This window comes from Camarhynchus parvulus, chromosome 3 (assembly GCF_901933205.1).
Source record: "Camarhynchus parvulus chromosome 3, STF_HiC, whole genome shotgun sequence".
Classification (NCBI taxonomy): Eukaryota; Metazoa; Chordata; class Aves; order Passeriformes; family Thraupidae; genus Camarhynchus; species Camarhynchus parvulus.
Window position 1 is genome coordinate 112,638,366 of NC_044573.1, and position 20,225 is coordinate 112,658,590.

The window sequence follows — 20,225 nt, forward strand, 5'->3', positions numbered from 1 at the left end:
AATCCCTGATTTTTCCCTACCAATCCCTGATTTTTCCTTGCCAATCCCTGATTTTTCCTTGTCAGTCCGTGGTTTATCTTTACCAATCCCTGATTTTTCCTTGCCAATCCCTGATTTTTCCTTGTCAGTCCGTGGTTTATCTTTACCCATCCCTGATTTTTCCTTGCCAATCCCTGATTTTTCCTTACCCATCCCTGATTTTTCCCTACCAATCCCTGATTTTTCCTTGTCAATCCCTGATTTTTCCTTGTCAGTCCCTAATTTTTCCTTACCCATTCCTGATTTTTCCTTGCCAATCCCTGATTTTTCCTTGCCAATCCCTGATTTTTCCTTGTCAATCCCCAATTTTTCCCATCCCTGATTTTTCCTTGTCAATCCCTGATTTTTCCCTACCAATCCCTGATTTTTCCTTACCAAACTATGTGAGGAATTTAATTAAATTCCTCTTTAATTCATTTCATTCCTCCCATGTCCAAACTGTGAATATTCAAATTCCACCCCAGCCTGGGTTGGTGGCTGGAGCAGAAGCTCTGCAGGGCTTTGTCGCCTGCTCCCAAAAACACCTTTCCCTCCTCAGGCTCGTCCCATTTGCAGAATTAATCAATTAATTAATTAGTTAATTGCTTTGCACAGCCTGGGAAATGAGGTTACCCCAATTTCCAGGCAGGGAGGGGTTTGTTCCTGGCTCGGGAAGGAAACTGAGGCAGCCCCAGCAGCCGGAGCTGTGCACTCCAGCCCCACGTTGGGCGCCAAAAGCTGTGTTTAAAATCTCTTTTTTATTGAAATAACGGGGGAACAAATCCCGCCCTTTTTCCTGGAGTTTTTGGGGGATTTCAGCAGATCTCAGAGGTGAGGGCTGAGCCCTAGGCTGGTCCCAGGGGGGGAAAAGAAGCCCCTGAGCAGAGCAGGTGTGGTGGGGCTTGAGGGTCTTCAGGAGCAGGGAAGAGATGAGAATCTTCTCTTTATGCTTTAGAAGGCTGATATATTACATTATATTATATTATATTATATTATATTATATTATATTATATTATATTATATTATATTATATTATATTATATTATATTATATTACATTATATTATATTATATTATATTACATTATATTACATTATATTACATTATATTACATTATATTACATTATATTACATTATATTATATTATATTATATTATATTACATTATATTATATTATATTACATTACATTACATTATATTATATTATATTACATTATATTATACTATACTATATTATATATTATATTATCACATTACATTATATTACATTACATTATATTACATTATATTATATTACATTGCATTACATTATATACATATCATATTATAATAATAAAATATAATATAATAAATCTACAATATACTATGAAATATAATATAATAATATAATTCTATAAATGATTCTGTACATAATATTTATATATTATATATCAATATTTCTATATAATATATTATTTATATAATACTATAAATAATATAATAAGTGTAATATAATATAATAAAAGAAAATGATATATTAAAACTATACTCAAGAAAGAGAAAGGAGACAACAGAAGGCTAGAAAAGAAAGCAAGGAATGGTGATAAAATCTTGTGACAGACCAGAGCCTGGACACAGCTGGACCGTGACTGGTCACCAAGTAGAAACAATCACATGAGACCAATCACCGCATTCCACAGCGGCAGAAAATTATTGTTCACATTTCCTTTCTGAAGCGTCTCAGGAGAAAAATCCCGATGAAGGTGTTTCTCAAAAAATATGTCAGCGACAAGCAGGGCGTCACAGACACGTTTTATGGAAAATCCTTTCCTTAGGGCTTTTCCTCCTGAGAAGCTGAGAGGCCTCAGGAACAAAATGCAAGCAATGGTTATCTGCTGCTGTGGAATGCAACAGGTGCATCTGTGATTGGTCTCATGTGGTTGTTTCTAATTAATGGCCAATCACGGCACAGCTGGCTTGGACTCTCTGGTCAGTCACAAGATTTTATTATCATTTATTTTCTGTTCCTTTCAAGCCTTCTGGTGAAATCCTTTCTTCTGTTCTTTTAGTATAGTTTTGATAGATCATTTACTTTTAATATAATATATATGATAAAATAATAAATCAGCCTTTTGAAACATGAAATCAAGGTTCTCATCCCCTCCTTCGTCCTGGGACCCCTGTGAGCACCACCGCAGCAGGGACAAGTCAGGAATTCCAGCGTGCCCTGTGACCCTCACTGACCATTCCCTCACTGACCATTCCCTGCTGACCATTCCCTCACTGACCACTCCCTGCTGACCATTCCCTCACTGACCATTCCCTCACTGACCATTCCCTCACTGACCATTCCCTGCTGACCATTCCCTCACTGACCATTCCCTCACTGACCATTCCCCTCACTGACCATTCCCTCACTGACCATTCCCTCACTGACCATTCGCTCACTGACCATTCCCTCACTGACCATTCCCTCACTGACCATTCCCTCACTGACCATTCCCTCACTGACCATTCCCTCACTGACCATTCCCTGCTGACCATTCCTTCACTGACCATTCCCTCACTGACCATTCCCTGCTGACCATTCCCTCACTGACCATTCCCTGCTGACCATTCCCTCACTGACCATTCCCTCACTGACCATTCCCTGCTGACCATTCCCTCACTGACCATTCCCCTCACTGACCATTCCCTCACTGACCATTCCCTGCTGACCATTCCCTCACTGACCATTCCCTCACTGACCATTCGCTCACTGACCACTCCCTGCTGACCATTCCCTCACTGACCATTCCCTCACTGACCACTCCCTGCTGACCATTCCCTCACTGACCATTCCCTCACTGACCATTCCCTGCTGACCATTCCCTCACTGACCATTCCCCTCACTGACCATTCCCTCACTGACCATTCCCTGCTGACCATTCCCTCACTGACCATTCCCTCACTGACCATTCGCTCACTGACCATTCCCCTCACTGACCATTCCCTGCTGACCATTCCTTCACTGACCATTCCCCTCACTGACCATTCCCTGCTGACCATTCCCTCACTGACCATTCCCTCACTGACCATTCCCTGCTGACCATTCCCTCACTGACCATTCCCCTCACTGACCATTCCCTCACTGACCATTCCCCTCACTGACCATTCCTTCACTGACCATTCCCCTCACTGACCATTCCCTGCTGACCATTCCCTCACTGACCATTCCCTCACTGACCATTCCCTCACTGACCATTCCCTGCTGACCATTCCCCTCACTGACCATTCCCTCACTGACCATTCGCTCACTGACCACTCCCTGCTGACCATTCCCTCACTGACCATTCCCTCACTGACCATTCCCTGCTGACCATTCCCTCACTGACCATTCCCCTCACTGACCATTACCTCACTGACCATTCCCTGCTGACCATTCCCTGCTGACCATTCCCTCACTGACCATTCCCCTCACTGACCATTCCCTCACTGACCATTCCTCACTGACCATTCCCCTCACTGACCATTCCCTCACTGACCATTCCCTCACTGACCATTCCCTGCTGACCATTCCCTGCTGACCATTCCCTCACTGACCATTCCCTCACTGACCATTCCCTGCTGACCATTCCTTCACTGACCATTCCCCTCACTGACCATTCCCTGCTGACCATTCCCTCACTGACCATTCCCTCACTGACCATTCCCTGCTGACCATTCCCTCACTGACCATTCCCCTCACTGACCATTCCCTCACTGACCATTCCCTGCTGACCATTCCCTCACTGACCATTCCCTCACTGACCATTCCCTCACTGACCATTCCCTGCTGACCATTCCCTCACTGACCATTCCCTCACTGACCATTCCCTCACTGACCATTCCCTGCTGACCATTCCCTCACTGACCATTCCCTCACTGACCATTCCCTCACTGACCATTCCCTGCTGACCATTCCCCTCACTGACCATTCCCTGCTGACCATTCCCTGCTGACCATTCCCTCACTGACCATTCCCTGCTGACCATTCCCTGCTGACCATTCCCTCACTGACCATTCCCTGCTGACCATTCCCTCACTGACCATTCTCCTCACTGACCATTCCCTGCTGACCATTCGCTCACTGACCATTCCCTCACTGACCATTCCCTGCTGACCATTCCCTCCCTGACCATTCCCTGCTGACCATTCCCTCACTGACCATTCCCTCACTGACCATTCCCTGCTGACCATTCCCCTCACTGACCATTCCCTGCTGACCACTCTCCTGCCTGGATAGTTTGGATTCCTGCTGAGGTTATCCAGCCACAAAATTCCCTCCTTGGCAGCTGAATCCTGAATGTTTTTCACTTAACTATTCATTTCAATAGTACAAAACCTGATTTACGTATTTTAGGTGTATCCAGGTTATATTTCCATGGCTCTCAGGAGTGTCTCAGAGGGACAAACCAGTCCTGTCCCTTTTTTGTGTCCTTGGCAGCAGAGTTTTGGGCAGGGATGTTGGGTTGTGCTGCAGGCCCAGGCTCACACAGCTCCTCCTGCTGCAGGCCCCCTGCCCGTGCCGATTCCATGAATAATTCACTTTTCATCCTCCTGGTTGTGCCGCCAAACACGGGCCCATCCTGGCAGGTTTCCAGAGCTGTTCCCCAGAAGTGATCAGTCCCAGGGAAATCCCCAGGGCTGGGAGAGGCTTTGTTGGGTCTGTGGAATCACAGAGTCGCTTCAGCTGGGAAACACCTGCGGGACCAGGAGCCCAAACTTTGGTCTTCAGCCCAGGGCACTGGGCCTCTCCTGGTGTGAGCTCTGCTCTCTCAGCATTCCTGGCACTGCTGGGCTGTTTCCTTTTGTATTTCTGCTCTCTGACAGCATCCCTGTTTGTCCTGGGCTCTTTCCTTTTCTATTTCCTGCCCTCTAACAGGATCCCTGTTTGTCCTGGGTTGTTTCCTTTTGTATTTCTGCTCTCTCAGCACCCCTGGCACTGCTGGGCTCTTTCCTTTTGTATTTCTGCTCTCTGACAGCATCCCTGTTTGTCCTGGGCTCTTTCCTTTTCTATTTCCTGCCCTCTAACAGGATCCCCGTTTGTCCTGGGTTGTTTCCTTTTGTATTTCCTGCTCTCTAACAGCATCCCTGGCACTGCTGGGCTGTCCCTGGTGGTTTCTCTCCTCTCTGACAGGATCCCTGTCTGTTTCCTTTTGTATTTCTGCTCTCTCAGCATCCCTGGCACTGCTGGGCTGTTTCCTTCTGTATTTCCTGCCCTCTGACAGGATCCCTGTCCATGCTGGGTTGTTTCCTTGTTGGTTTTCCTGCTCTCTAACAGCATCCCTGTCACTGCTGCGCTGTCCCTGGTGGTTTCTCTGCTCTCTGACAGGATCCCTGGCAGTGCTGGGCTCTTTCCTTTTGTATTTCCTGCCCTCCCACAGCACCTCTGTCTGTGCTGGGCTGTTTCCTTTTGTATTTTCTCCTCTCTAGGAGGATCCCTGTCTGTTTCCTTTTGTATTTCCTGCTCTCTAACAGGGTCCCTGTCCACGTTGGGTTGTTTCCTTTTGTATTTTCTCCTCTTTAACAGGATCCCTGTCTGTTTCCTACTTGGTTTTCCTGCTCTCTAACAGGATCCCTGTCCATGTTGGGCTGTTTCCCTGTTGTTTCTCTCCTCTCTGACAGCATCCCTGTCTGGTTTTGGTTGTTTCCATTTGTATTTTCTCTCTCTAACAGGATCCTTGTCTGTGTAGGGTTGTTTCCGTCTGTATTTTCTGCCTTCTAACAGAATCCCTGTTTATCCTGGGTTATTTCCTTTTGGATTTTCTCATCTCTCACAGGATCCCTGCCGGTGCTGGGCTCTTTCCTTTTGGATTTTCTGTTCCCTCTCAGGATCCCTGGCAATGCTGGGCTGTCCCTGGTGGTTTCCCTGCTGTCTTAACAGGATCCCTCTTTATCCTGGGCTATTTCCTTTTGTATTTCCTGCCCTCTAATAGGATCCCTGTCTGGTTTGGGTTGTTCCCATGTGTATTTTTTGTCTCTCACCGTGTCCCTGTCTGGTTTTGGGTTATTCCCTGGCTGTTTTTCTGTCTCTCACCGTGTCCCTGTGTATTTTGGGTTATTTCATTTGTATTTTCTGTCTCTCACCACGTCCCTGTGTGTTTTGGTTGTTCCCATGTGTATTTCTGTCTCTCACAGTGTCCCTGTGTGTTTGGCTGTATTTCTGTCTCTCACCGTGTCCGTGTGTGTGTTTGGCTGTATTTCTGTCTCTCACCGAGTCCCTGTGTGTGTGTTTTGGCTGTTTTTGTGTCTCACCGGTCCCTGTGTGTGTTTGGCTGTATTTCTGTCTCTCACCGTGTCCCTGTGTGTGTTTGGCTGTATTTCTGTCTCTCACCGTGTCCCTGTGTGTGTGTTTGGCTGTATTTCTGTCTCTCACCGTGTCCCTGTGTGTGTGTTTGGCTGTATTTCTGTCTCTCACCATATCCATGTGTGTGTTTGGCTGTATTTCTGTCTCTCACCGTGCCCCTGTGTGTGTTTGGCTGTATTTCTGTCTCTCACCGTGTCCGTGTGTGTGTTTGGCTGTATTTCTGTCTCTCACCATATCCCTGTGTGTGTTTGGCTGTATTTCTGTCTCTCACCGTGTCCATGTGTGTTTGGCTGTATTTCTGTCTCTCACCGTGTCCATGTGTGTTTGGCTGTATTTCTGTCTCTCACCGTGTCCCTGTGTGTGTTTGGCTGTATTTCTGTCTCTCACCGTGCCCCTGTGTGTGTTTGGCTGTATTTCTGTCTCTCACTGCGTCCCTGTGTGTGTTTGGCTGTATTTCTGTCTCTCACAGTGTCCGTGTGTGTGTTTGGCTGTATTTCTGTCTCTCACCGTGTCCCTGTGTGTGTTTTTGGTTGCAGCCCCCCCCGGCCCGTGGCTAACATGAACGAGGCCCTGGTGACCCACGTGTCCTCGGGAGCGCCCACGCCGACCAAAAGGTACAGGGGCCTCACCTGGGCTCACTCCTGGGCAGGGACAGGTGTGCCAGGTGTGCCAGGTGGGCACGGGGTGCCAGCTGTGCCAGCTGGGCAGGGACAGGGGGTGTCAGGTGTGCCAGCTGGGCGGGGACAGGTGTGCCAGGGGTGCCAGCTGGGAAAGGGGGTGCCAGGTGTGCCAGCTGTGCATGGAGGTGCCAGGTGTGCCAGGTGTGCCAGCTGGGAATGAGGGGTGCCAGGTGTTCCAGCTGGGCAGGGGGTCCCAGGTGTGCCAGGGGTGCCAGCTGGGCAGGGACAGGGGGTGCCAGGTGTGCCAGCTGGCCATGGGGGGTTTCAGGTGTGCCAGCTGTGCCAGCTGGGAATGGGGGGTGCCAGGTGTTCCAGCTGGGCAGGGGGTCCCAGGTGTGCCAGGGGTGCCAGCTGGGCAGGGGGTGCCAGGTGTGCCAGGGGTGCCAGCTGGGCAGGGGCAGGTGTGCTAGGTGTGGCAGCTGGGCAGGGGGTGCCAGGTGTGCCAGCTGGGCAGGGGGTGCCAGGTGTGCCAGGGGTGCCAGCTGGGCAGGGGTGTGCCAGGTGTGGCAGCTGGGCAGGGGGTGCCAGGTGTGGCAGCTGTCTGGCAGGATGCCCTGCAGGAGGTGCCCTCCCCAGGGCTTTCTGTTGCCCGAGCTGGTGGCACCTGGCTGTGCCAGGGAGCTCCTCAGCGAGTTTGGCCTTTCCCAGCTGATCTTGTGTGCCAGGTGCTCCTTTGTCCCTGTGCCACCTCCCAGGTGTGCCAGGCCCTGTCCCTGTGCCACCTCCCAGGTGTGCCAGGCCCTGTCCCTGTCCCTGTGCCACCTCCCAGGTGCCCTGCTCAGCTCCTGGGGCCGAGCTCCGGCAGGGCAGGAAAGCCCCGAGTGGGGAATTGTGCTTTGCTCACCCCAGGAATTCATCTGGGGCAGCGAGGGGCACGCTGGGCTCGGCACTGCTGGGGCATAAATAAATATCCATAAATATAATAGAAATAAACATTGTCGTATAAAGAAATATTATAAATAAATAAATAAATATTTCTGCAGAGCAGCGAGGGGCACGCTGGGCTCGGCACTGCTGGGGCATAAATAAATATCCATAAATGTCAATAAATATAATAGAAATAAACATTATAGTATAAATAAATATTATATTATAAATAAGCAAACAAACAAACAAATAAATAAATAAATAGATATTTCTGCAGAGCAGCGAGAGGCAGGCTGGGCTTGCCACAGCTGGATAATAAATAAATAAAAATAAATATGAAATAAATATAATAGAAATAAACATTATAGTATAAATAAATATTATAATATAAATAAATAAATAAATTTCTGCTGAGCAGCAAGGGGCAGGCTGTGCTTGGCACAGCTGGGTTATAAATAAATAGAAATAAATATAAATAAATATAAATAAATATAAATAAATACAAATAAATACAAATAAATACAAATAAATACAAATAAATATAATAGAAACAATTAATATCTTAAATAAATAAATGTGCCTGCCAAGCAGCGAGGCTGTGCTTGGCAGAGCTGGGTCATAAATAAGTTAAAGTTAATATATAAATAAATATAATATTGTAAATAAATTATAGAATAATAATATTGTTCTATAAGTGTAAACAATTAAATTCTATAACATTATAAATAAATTATAGCATAATAATATTGTTCTATAATTATAATAAATATATTATAGAATAAAAATATGATAGTATATATCAATAGATAAATATTCCTGCCAAGCAGCCAGGTGCAGGCTGTACTTGGCAGAGCTGGGTAATAAATAAATATAAATAAATACAAATAAATATATAAATAAATGTAATATAAATAATTCTTATCTTATTAATAAATAAAGAAATATTCCTGCTGAACAGTGAGGTGCAGGTTGTACTTGGCAGAGCTGAGTAACAAATAAATAAATATGAATAAATATATAAATAAATTTAATATCAATAAATACTATAGTACAAATAAATATTATATTATAAATAAATAAATATTCCTGCAGAGCAGCGAGGTACAGGCTGTGCTTGGCAGAGCTGGATAGTAAATAAATATTAATAAATACAAAAATATAGTATATAATATATAATGTAAAATATATATATAATATAATATAATATAATATATAATAAATATACTATATAGTATATACTATTTACTATTTACTATATACTATATACTATATACTATATACTATATAATATATACTATATAATATATAATATATAATATATAATATATAATATATAATATATAATATATAATATAAATATATTCTGGTATTCTGGAATTCTGAGGTTTTGGGATTCTGAGGTTCTGGAATTCTGGAATTCTGGGGTCCTGGAGTTCTGGGGTTCTGGGGTTCTGGAATTCTGGAATTCTGGGTTTCTGGGGTTCTGGAATTCTAGGGTTCTGTGGTTCTGGGGTTCTGGAATTCTGGGTTTCTGGAATTCTGGGATTCTGTAGTTCTGGAATTCTGGAATTCTGGAGTTCTGAGGTTCTGGGGTTCTGAGGTTCTGGGGTTCTGGAATTCTGGGGTTCTGGAATTCTGGAATTCGTTGGGGTTCTGGAATTCTTGGGTCCTGGAGTTCTGGAATTCTGGGGTTCTGGGATTCTGGGGTTCTGGAATTCCGGGGTTCTGGAATTCTGGGGTTCTGGGGTTCTGGAATTCTGAGGTTCTGTAGTTCTGGAGTTCTGGAATTCTGGGGTTCTGGAATTCTGGGATTCTGTAGTTCTGGAATTCTGGAGTTCTGAGGTTCTGGAGTTCTGGGCGTGCCCTGGCTCCCTGCCTGGGCCGTTTCCAGGCTCAGCGGCCCCAGACCCAGCCCTGGGCAGGCAGCTGTTAATTAATTGGTTTGAATTAATTGGTTTGAATTAATTAATTGATTTGAAATCCCTTCAGGAACAGATTCTTGCCCTCCTGTTGCGGTCCCTGTCCCTCTGTCCCTCTGTCTGTCTGTCCCTCTGTCTGTCCCTCTGTCCCTCTGTCTGTCCCTCTGTCCCTCCGTCCATCCCTCTGTCCCTCTGTCCATCCCTCTGTCCCTCTGTCCGTCTGTCCCTCTGTCCCTCTGTCCCTCTGTCCCTCTGTCCGTCCCTCCGTCCCTCCGTCCCTCCGTCCCTCTGTCTGTCTGTCCCTGTCCGTCCCTCTGTCCCTCCGTCCCTCTGTCCGTCCCTCTGTCCCTCTGTCCCTCCGTCCGTCCCTCCGTCCCTCTGTCCCTCTGTCTGTCTGTCCCTCTGTCCGTCCCTCCGTCCTTCCGTCCCTCTGTCCCTCCGTCCCTCCGTCCGTCCGTCTGTCCCTCCCTCTGTCCCTCTGTCCGTCTGTCCGTCTGTCCCTCTGTCCCTCTGTCCCTCTGTCCGTCCGTCCCTCTGTCCGTCCGTCCCTCTGTCCGTCTGTCCCTCTGTCCGTCCGTCCCTCTGTCCGTCTGTCTGTCCGTCCCTCCGTCCCCAGGCAGGCTCAGCCGCCCGGCCCCGCCCCAGCCCGCAGGAGCCTCCCTGGCTCTCTCAGACCCCCCGAGCCCTTTTTGGGCTGGAATTCCCCGCTTGGAGCGGCCTGGGGCCCGGACCCGCCCCTCACCGGGCAGGGACGGGACAGGAAAATCCCTTTTCCCCCTGGAAAATCCCTTTTCCCCCTGGAAAATCCCTTTTCCCCCTGGAAAATCCCTTTTTCCTCTGTAAAATCCCTTTTTCCCCTGTAAAATCCCTTTTTTTCCCCCGGAAAATCCCTTTTTTTCCTCTGTAAAATCCCTTTTTTTCCTCTGTAAAATCCCTTTTCTTTCCCCGTAGAATCTCTTTTTTTTCCCCCGGAAAATCCCTTTTTCCCCCTGGAAAATCCCTTTTTCCTCTGTAAAATCCCTTTTTCCTCTGTAAAATCCCTTTTTTTCCTTGTAAAATCCCTTTTTTTTCCTTGTAAAATCCCTTTTTTTCCTCTGTAAAATCCCTTTTCTTTCCCTGTAAAATCCCTTTTTTTCCTCTGTAAAATCCCTTTTTTTCCCCCGGAAAATCCCTTTTTTTCCTCTGTAAAATCCCTTTTCTTTCCCTGTAAAAATCTCTTTTTTTTCCCCCGGAAAATCCCTTTTTTTCCCTGGAAAATCCCTTTTTCCTCTGGAAAATCCCTTTTTCCTCTGTAAAATCCCTTTTTTTCCCTGTAAAATCCCTTTTTCCTCTGGAAAATCCCATTTTCCTCTGTAAAATCCCTTTTTCCCCCCGGAAAATCCCTTTTTTTCCTCTGTAAAATCCCTTTTTTCCCCTGGAAAATCCATTATTTTCCCTGCTCTGGCAGCACCCCCAGCTCTGGCTGATGTCAGAACCCCAGAATTCCAGAACCCAGAAAATTTTAATAAATTTAATTTATTAAATTTTTTAAAAAATATTTTATTAAATAAATAAAACAAAAAATAAAAGCTTTCTAAAACATCAACCCTGAGCATCCTCAGGACAATAAAACAATAAAAACTTAAATAAAATAAATAAATATTTATTTTAAATTTTAATTCTAAATAAAATTTTATTTTATTAAATATTTATTTAAAATATATTCATTAAATAAAACAAACAAACAAACAAACTTTCTAAAACGTTAACCCTGAGCATCCTCAGGACAATAAAACAATAAAAACCTAAATAAAAGCAATAAATAAAACAAAAAAAACCCAAAAATAAAAACTTTACAAAAACCCCTCCTTAATTTAAATTTTAAAAACCCATAAAATTAAAAATAAACAAATATAATAAAACTTTAAACAAATAAAAAATCCAATTTTTTTTAATCCTCAATTTAAAAATAAATAATAAAATAACCTTTAACTAAAGTATTTTTTAATATGACCATAAACAAAATAATTTTTTCCTATAACACAAAAACTACATTTAAAAAAACCAATAACTTAAAACAATACAATATAATAATAATAATAATAATAATAATAATAATAATAATAATAATAATAATAATAATATATTAGAACTTAAAAATATAATATAGAAATATATTACAATAACAAACAAAAATAATAAAAATAAAATGAACAAAATAATATAACATAAATATATAATATAAAATTAATAATAATGTATAACAACACAAACAAAAATAATACTGGAGAACACTGAAAAGGCATCAGCAAAGCACGGTGGGGATTCCCAGGAGTCTCTGGGACCTCTGGGAAAATCGGAAAATCCCTTGAGTTTCTGGAAAATCTGAAAATCTCTCAGGTTTCCAAAAATCCAGTTTGAAAATCGAAAATCTTGGGTTTCAAAAATTAAATTCTCAGGTTTAGAAAATAAAATCTTGGTCTGGAAAATTAAATGAAAAATTGCTAAAATTAAATTCTAAAAATTGGTTTGAAAATTAAATTGTTTCAGAAAATAATCTCAGGTTTCAAAAATGAATCTTGGGTTTGGTGATTGTTCAAATGAAAATCTTGGGTTTCTGAAAGGGTTTGGTTAGTTCGGAGAGGATCCCTTGGGTTTCTGGAAAATCTGAAAATCCTTGGGTTTCCAGAAAATCTGAAAATCCCTTGGGTTTCCAGAAAATCTGAAAATCCCTTGGGTTTCCAGTGGGAGCAGAGGTCGTGTCCTGCCCAAATCGAACAAAACCCACTCACACAATAACCCTTAACCCAGTCCAAACCAAAATAATATAAAAAATTTACTCTACGACCAAACCCCACAGTTTATCCTAAAACCTTTAACAAAAAATACCTCAAGAAACTGAAGACCAACCACTAAAATTTTAAAATCAAAGCTACGAAAAGTCTAAAGCCAACAAAAAAAAAATATATTTAACAACGTATAAAAAATCCAAACCAAACCACCTCAAAAATAATAAACATTAAAACACAAGTCCTCCTAACACCCCAAGTACCAATAGTAAAAGAATAGAGGGAAGGGAAGGGAAGGGAAGGGAAGGGAAGGGAAGGGAAGGGAAGGGAAGGGAAGGGAAGGGAAGGGAAGGGAAGGGAGGAAAGGAAAGGAAAGGAAAGGAAAGGAAAGGAAAGGAAAGGAAAGGAAAGGAAAGGAAAGGAAAGGAAAGGAAAGGAAAGGAAAGGAAAGGAAAAGGAAAAGGAAAAGGAAAAGGAAAAGGAAAAGGAAAAGAAAGGAAAAGGAAAAGGAAAAGGAAAAGGAAAAGGAAAAGGAAAAGGAAAAGGAATATAAAAGAATGATAATAAAATCTTGTGACTGACCAGAGAGTCCGAGCCAGCTGGGCTGTGATTGGCCATTAATTAGAAACAACCACATGAGACCAATCACAGATGCCCCTGTTGCATTCCACAGCAGCAGATAACCATGGTTTTTCTTTTCCTCTGAGGCTTCTCAAGAGAAAAATCCTAAGGAAAGGATTTTTCATAAAATGTGTCTGTGAGAGTGGCTGCCCCTGCTCCCTGGCAGTGCCCAGGGCCGGGCTGGGACAGTGGGACATGTGGGACAGTGGGACAGGGACACTGGGACACTGGGACAGTGGGACATTGGGACAGTGGGACATTGGGACACTGGGACAGTGGGACATTGGGACAGTGGGACATTGGGACACTGGGACAGTGGGACATTGGGACATTGGGACATTGGGACAGTGGGACAGTGGGACAGTGGGACATTGGGACAGTGGGACAGTGGGACACTGGGACACTGGGACATTGGGACACTGGGACAGTGGGACATTGGGACACTGGGACACTGGGACACTGGGACAGTGGGACATTGGGACAGTGGGACAGTGGGACAGTGGGACACTGGGACAGTGGGACACTTTGGGACATGGGACACTGGGACAGTGGGACAGTGGGACATTGGGACATTGGGACATGGGACAGTGGGACACTGGGACACTGGGACATTGGGACAGTGGGACAGTGGGACAGTGGGACATTGGGACATTGGGACATTGGGACAGTGGGACAGTGGGACAGTGGGACAGTGGGACAGTGGGACACTGGGACACTGGGACAGTGGGACACTGGGACAGTGGGACAGTGGGACAGTGGGACAGTGGGACAGTGGCCCTGCCATGGCACAGGGGAAGGGGGGATTTTGGAGGTCCCCCTGGCCCCATCCATCCCCTGAATTCCCTGGTATTTTTGGAGGGCTGCTGTGGATGGGGCTGGGCACCCCCAGGCTCTGGGAGGAGAGTGGTGCAGTCAGGGCATTTTCGTGCGGCTGGCCCTCGGTTGGGGCATTTTGGAATTGGGAATGTTGGCAGCCCCTGGCTGCTGCGTGCAGCCAGCTCTTCTCCCGTCTCCCCTAATTTGGGCTGTGTCCCTGCACGTAACCCGGGGGCAAAGTGTGTGTGTGGGTGGGACCGGGGGTTCTGGCTCCTCAGGGCAGGGAATTCCTGTTTGTGAGACCTTCCCGGGTGCATTTCCCCTGGGTTTGGCTCCATCCCTGAGGTCCTGCTGCAGGAAGCTGTCAGGAGAGCACACAAACAGTTATTCACCTGTTAACAGTTATTGACAAATGAATTTATATATTATTATATTTATAAAAAACTTTATTTATAAATAACTTTTAAAAACATAGAAACCCATTTTTGCGTGGGATTTCCCTGGGTTTCCGGCATTTCCCTGGGTTGGCCCCTGAGTCCTGCTGCAGGAAGCTGTCAGGAGAGCACAGAAACAGTTATTTACCTGTTAACAGTTATTGACAAATAATTTTATATATTATTATATTATATTTATAAATAATTTTATTTATAAATAACTTTTAAAAACACTTTTAAAATAAAAACCCATTTTTCTGCATTTCCCCTGGGTTTGGCTCCGTCCCTTGAGTCCTGCTGCAGGAAGCTGTCAGGAGAGCACACAAACAGTTATTTACCTGTTAACAGTTATTGATAAATGACTTTAGGACTTTATATGTTATTATATTGTATTTATAAATAACTTTATACTTATATATTATTATATTTATAAATAACTTTTAAATATAAAAACCCCATTTTGCTGCATTTCCCCTGGGTTTGGCTCCGTCCCCTGAGTCCTGCTGCAGGAAGCTGTCAGGAGAGCACACAAACAGTTATTTACCTGTTAACAGTTATTGATAAATAACTTTATATATTATTATATTTATATAAAACTTTATTATATATTTATATATAAATAACTTTTATATATTTTTTTTTATATTTATAAATAACTTTTAAAATCATAAAACCCATTTTTCTGCATTTCCCCTGGGTTTGACTCCATCCCCTGAGTCCTGCTGCAGGAAGCTGTCAGGAGAGCACAGAAACAGTTATATACCTGTTAACACTTATTGATAAATGACTTTAGGAATTTATATGTTATTATATTGTATTTATAAATAACTTTATAACTTTATATATTATTATATTATATAAATAACTTTTTAAATATAAAAACCCATTTTGCTGCATTTCCCCTGGGTTTGGCTCCATCCCCTGAGTCCTGCTGCAGGAAGCTGTCAGGAGAGCACAGACACACAGACATTTATCTGTTAACAGTTATTGATAACTGACTGTGATATTTTGGGGTGATTTTCACCAGGTGGAGCCCCCAGCTCTCTGCACTGCAGCAGCTGCTCTGGGCAAGGGGAAATGGCCTCAGGCTGGGCCAGGGCAGGCTCAGGGTGGACACCAGGAGGAATTTCTGCATGGAAAGGGTGCTCAGGCCTTGGCAGGGGCTGCCCAGGGAGGTTTGCAGTGCCCATCCCTGCAGGTGTCACCTGGATGTGGCACTGAGTGCCCTGGGCTGGGGACAAGGTGGGCATCGGGCACAGCTGGGATTGGAAGGTCTGGGAGGGATTTTCCAGCCCAGATGGTTCTGGATTCTGGGATTCTGAGAACAGGGGTTGCTGCTGGGTTGGATTCTCTGTGCTCTTCCCTAAAGATCAATTCTGGGAGGCTCCACAGCTGCCCTCAGTGAACATTCCTGCTGTGTCACACTAAACACTTTATTTAGTTGTGACCGTGCTCACAGGGGTGCCAGGGTGAGGGAAGAGGATCTGACTCCAGGTTTATAACGCTGATTGATTATTTTATGATATATATTATATTAAAGCTATACTAAAAGAATAGAAGAAAGGATTTCATCAGAAGGCTGGCTAAGAATAGAAAAAGAAAGAATAACAAAACTCTGTCCGAGCCAGCTGGACTGTGATTGGCCATTAATGAGAAACAACCACATGAGACCAATCACAGATGCACCTGTTGCATTCCACAGCAGCAGATAACCATTGGTTACATTTTGTTCCTGAGGCCTCTCAGCTTCTCAGGAGGAAAAACCCCAAGGAAAGGATTTTCCATAAAACGTGTCTGTGACATTTCGTTGTTGTTTTGCGCTGGCTGATTGCAGATTTGCGCTGAGTACTCTCTAAATTGCCCTGAGCAGTTCGTGTTACACCTCCTGGTTTGTTCCCAGGATCCCTGAGGCTGGCAAAGCCCTCCAGGGTCACCCAGTGCCAGCTGTGCCCCATCCCACCCTGTCCCCAACCCTGGGCTCTCAGTGCCACCTCCAGGTGCCACCTGCAGGGATGGGCACTGCAGCCATGCCTGGCTGTCCCCAGGGTCCCCTCCCAGTGTCTGAGCAGCAGCAGCAGCGCCCCCACATTTCCCACATTTCCCACATTTGCCCGGATTTACGGAGTTTTTGTTGTTTGTCTGCTCTCCCCGCCCCCGCCAGGTGCCAGCCCAGCGGCAGCAGCAGCCCCGAGCCGTGCCGGGAGGAGCACGCCCTGATTGCCACCTTTGTGAGGCACCTGCGCAGCGGGGCACGGTCAGTGCCAGCCCGGGGGGACACTGGGGGTGTCCCTGGGTGTCCCCAGCCCTGATTGCCACCTTTGTGAGCCCGGGGGGGACACTGGGGACACTGGGGGTGTCCCCAGCCCTGACTGTCACCTTTGTGAGCCCGGGGGGGACACTGGGGACACTGGGGGTGGCCCCGGGTCCCTCCCAGCCCGGGCACTGAGATCCCCTCTCACAAACCCTGACTGATCCCAAATGGGTTCGTTCCTTCAGCTCTCGCTGTGACCCCGCTGCAATCTAGCGCCGCATTTCCCCATCCTGGAGTTCCCAAATCTCCTCCTCCTGGAATCTCAGATTTCCCAGATTTCCCCCTGCTGGAATCTCATCTTTTCCCCCAAATTATCCCCTGCTGGAATCTCATCTTCTCCCAGATTTTCCCGTACTGGCATCTCATCTTTACCCCCGCTGGAATCTCATTTTTCCCCCAAATGTCCCCCTGCTGGAATCTCAACTTTTCCCCTGCTGGGATCTCATCTCACCCCAAATTTTCCCTGAGCATCCCCTGAGGGTCCCCTGAGTCCTGAGTGTTCCCTGGGTGTCCCCATTCCCTGGGTGTCCCCTGAATGTCCCCTGTCCCTGAGTGTCCCCTGAGTGTCCCCTGAGTGTCCCCCTCCCTCAGTGTCCCCTGTCCCTGAGTGTCCCCTTTCCCTCACTGTCCCTTCTCCCTGAGGGTCCCCTCCCCCCGAGTGCCCCCTGTCCCTGAATGTCCCCTGGGTGTCCCCATTCCCTGAGTGTCCCCTGAGTGTCCCCTGGGTGTCCCCTCTCCCTGAATGTCCCCTGTCCCTGAGTGTCCATTTCCCTGAGTTTCCCCCCTCCCTCAGTGTCCCCCATCCCTGAGTGTCCCCGGCGGTGTCCCCCCTCCCGGGGTGTCCCCTGTCCCTGAATATGCCCTGTCCCTGAGTGTCCCCTGAGTGTCCCCTGTCCCTGAGTATCCATTTCCCTCAGTGTCCCCCTCCCTGTCTGTCCCCTGCCCTGCCCTTTGTGTGCCCCCTGTCCCCTCTGGGTGGCACAGGGACCTGTCCTGGCACAGGGACCTGTCCCCTCCCTTCTCCTGTGCCAATCCTACCTCATTCCCTTCCCTTCCCTTCCCTTCCCTTCCCTTCCCTTCCCTTCCCTGCCATCTCCTGCTGGCCTGGCCCTGCTGCCAGGAGGGCACAGCCTGTCCCCAAGGTCCCCTCGGTGTCACTGTCCCCAGCCCAGGTGTCCCCAGAGCGGGTGTGTGACCTGTCCTGGTCACTGCTTTCATCGGGGCTGAGCTGGAGCCCCTGGCACAGGGCGAGGTGGCACTGCCATGGCAGGGCTGGCACTGCCTGGGCTTTGGGGACCCTTCCCCGCCACACCAGGCTGGGGTTCCCTGGTGCCAGACCCGTGCCAGAGCAGTGCCAGACCCGTGCCAGCCGCCAGGGTGGCTGGGACAGCTCAGGGCCTGGCTGGGTAAGGGGCACAGCCGTGCCAGGAGGGGCCAGATCACCTGGAAAGGTGTTGGTAACTCAGGGCATTCTGTGTGAGCCCTCTGCACAGCCCTGCAAGGAGCACAGATCTGGGCCAGATCACCTGGAAAGGTGTTGGTAACTCAGGGCATTCTCTGTGAGCGCTGTGCACAGCCCTGCAAGGAGCACAGCACTGCCAGAACGGTGTTTGTAACTCAGGGCATTCTGTGTGAGCCCTCTCCCTGCTCTGCAAGGAGCACAGATCTGGGCCAGTTCACCCAGAACTGTGTTTGTAACTCAGGGCATTCTGTGTGAGCCCTCTCCCTGCTCTGCAAGGAGCACAGCAGTGCCAGGAGGGGCCAGATCACCTGGAAAGGTGTTGGTAACTCAGGGGATTCTGTGTGAGCCCTCTCCTTCCTCTGCAAGGAGCACAGAGGGGCCAGATCACCCAGAACCGTGTTTGTAACTCAGGGGATTCTCTGTGAGCCCTCTCCCTGCTCTGCAAGGAGCACAGAGGGGCCACATCACCCAGAATGGTGCTTTTAGCCCAGGGAATTGTGTGTGAGCCCTCTCCCCTCCTCTGCTGCTGGGGAACCCTCTGGATTCTCTCCCTGCATCCTCTTCCCACCCAGCTCTGGTTCCCTGGGCTGGCTCTGGTCAGGTTTGGGAGTGTCCTGGAACCCTGGGCTGGCTCTGGGTTGGTTTTGAGGTGTCCTGGGCTGGCTCTGGGTTGGTTTGAGGTTCCCTGGGCTGGCTCTGGGTTGGTTTTGAGGTTCCCTGGGCTGGCTCTGGGTTGGTTTTGATGTGTCCTGGGCTGGCTCTGGGTTGGTTTGCAGTGCCCTGGGCTGGCTCTGGGTTGGTTTGCAGTACCCTGTACTGGCTCTGGGTTGGTTTGAGGTTCCCTGGGCTGGCTCTGGGTTGGTTTGGCAGTGCCCTGGGCTGGCTCTGGGTTGGTTTTGAGGTGTCCTGGGCTGGCTCTGGGTTGGTTTGGCAGTGCCCTGGGCTGGCTCTGGGTTGGTTTTGAGGTGTCCTGGGCTGGCTCTGGGTTGGTTTGCAGTGCCCTGGGCTCACCCTGTGCTGTTTTGCAGTGCCCTGGACAGCCCTGGGCTCACTCTGGTCAGGTTTGCAGTGCCCTGTGCTGGCTCTGGATTGGTTTTGAGGTTCCCTGGGCTGGCTCTGATCAGGTTTCACAGTGCCCTGGGCTGGCTCTGGTTAGGCTTGGGAGCATCCTGGAACCCTGCTGGCTCTGGGCTTGGTTTTGGAGTGTCCTGGCAGCCCTGGGCTCACTCTGGGTTGGTTTGCAGTACCCTGTACTGGCTCTGGGTTGGTTTGCAGTTCCCTGTACTGGCTCTGGGTTGGTTTGCAGTACCCTGTACTGGCTCTGGGTTGGTTTGCAGTGCCCTGGGCTGGCTCTGGGTTGGTTTGAGGTTCCCTGGGCTGGCTCTGGGTTGGTTTGGCAGTGCCCTGGGCTGGCTCTGGGTTGGTTTTGAGGTGTCCTGGGCTCACTCTGCGTTGGTTTTGAGGTTCCCTGGTCTGACCCCGAGCTGTTTTGCAGTGCCCTGGGCTGGCTCTGGGTTGGTTTGAGGTTCCCTGTACTGGCTCTGGTCAGGTTTGGCAGTGCCCTGGGCTGGCTCTGATCAGGTTTCACAGTGCCCTGGGCTGGCTCTGGGTTGGTTTGCAGTGCCCTGGGCTGGCTCTGGGTTGGTTTGGCAGTGCCCTGGGCTGGCTCTGGGTTGGTTTGAGGTTCCCTGGGCTGGCTCTGGGTTGGTTTGCAGTACCCTGGGCTGGCTCTGGGTTGGTTTGCAGTACCCTGGGCTGGCTCTGGGTTGGTTTGAGGTTCCCTGGGCTGGCTCTGGGTTGGTTTGCAGTACCCTGGGCTGGCTCTGGGTTGGTTTGCAGTACCCTGGGCTGGCTCTGGGTTGGTTTGAGGTTCCCTGGGCTGGCTCTAATCAGGTTTCACAGTACCCTGTACTGGCTCTGGGTTGGTTTGGCAGTGCCCTGGGCTGGCTCTGGGTTGGTTTGAGGTTCCCTGGGCTGGCTCTGGGTTGGTTTGCAGTACCCTGGGCTGGCTCTGGGTTGGTTT

General features: G+C 47.7%; 1 protein-coding gene across 1 annotated transcript in view; it reads left to right on the plus strand.

Annotated features, from left to right (window-relative positions):
• Window positions 1–20,225, plus strand: part of DTNB (dystrobrevin beta) — a 182,587-nt gene that overhangs the window by 62,220 nt on the left and 100,142 nt on the right. Inside the window, 2 exon segments of the mRNA XM_030945277.1 lie at window positions 6,861–6,938; window positions 16,591–16,683. Of these exon segments, the coding sequence (XP_030801137.1) occupies window positions 6,861–6,938; window positions 16,591–16,683 (171 nt within the window).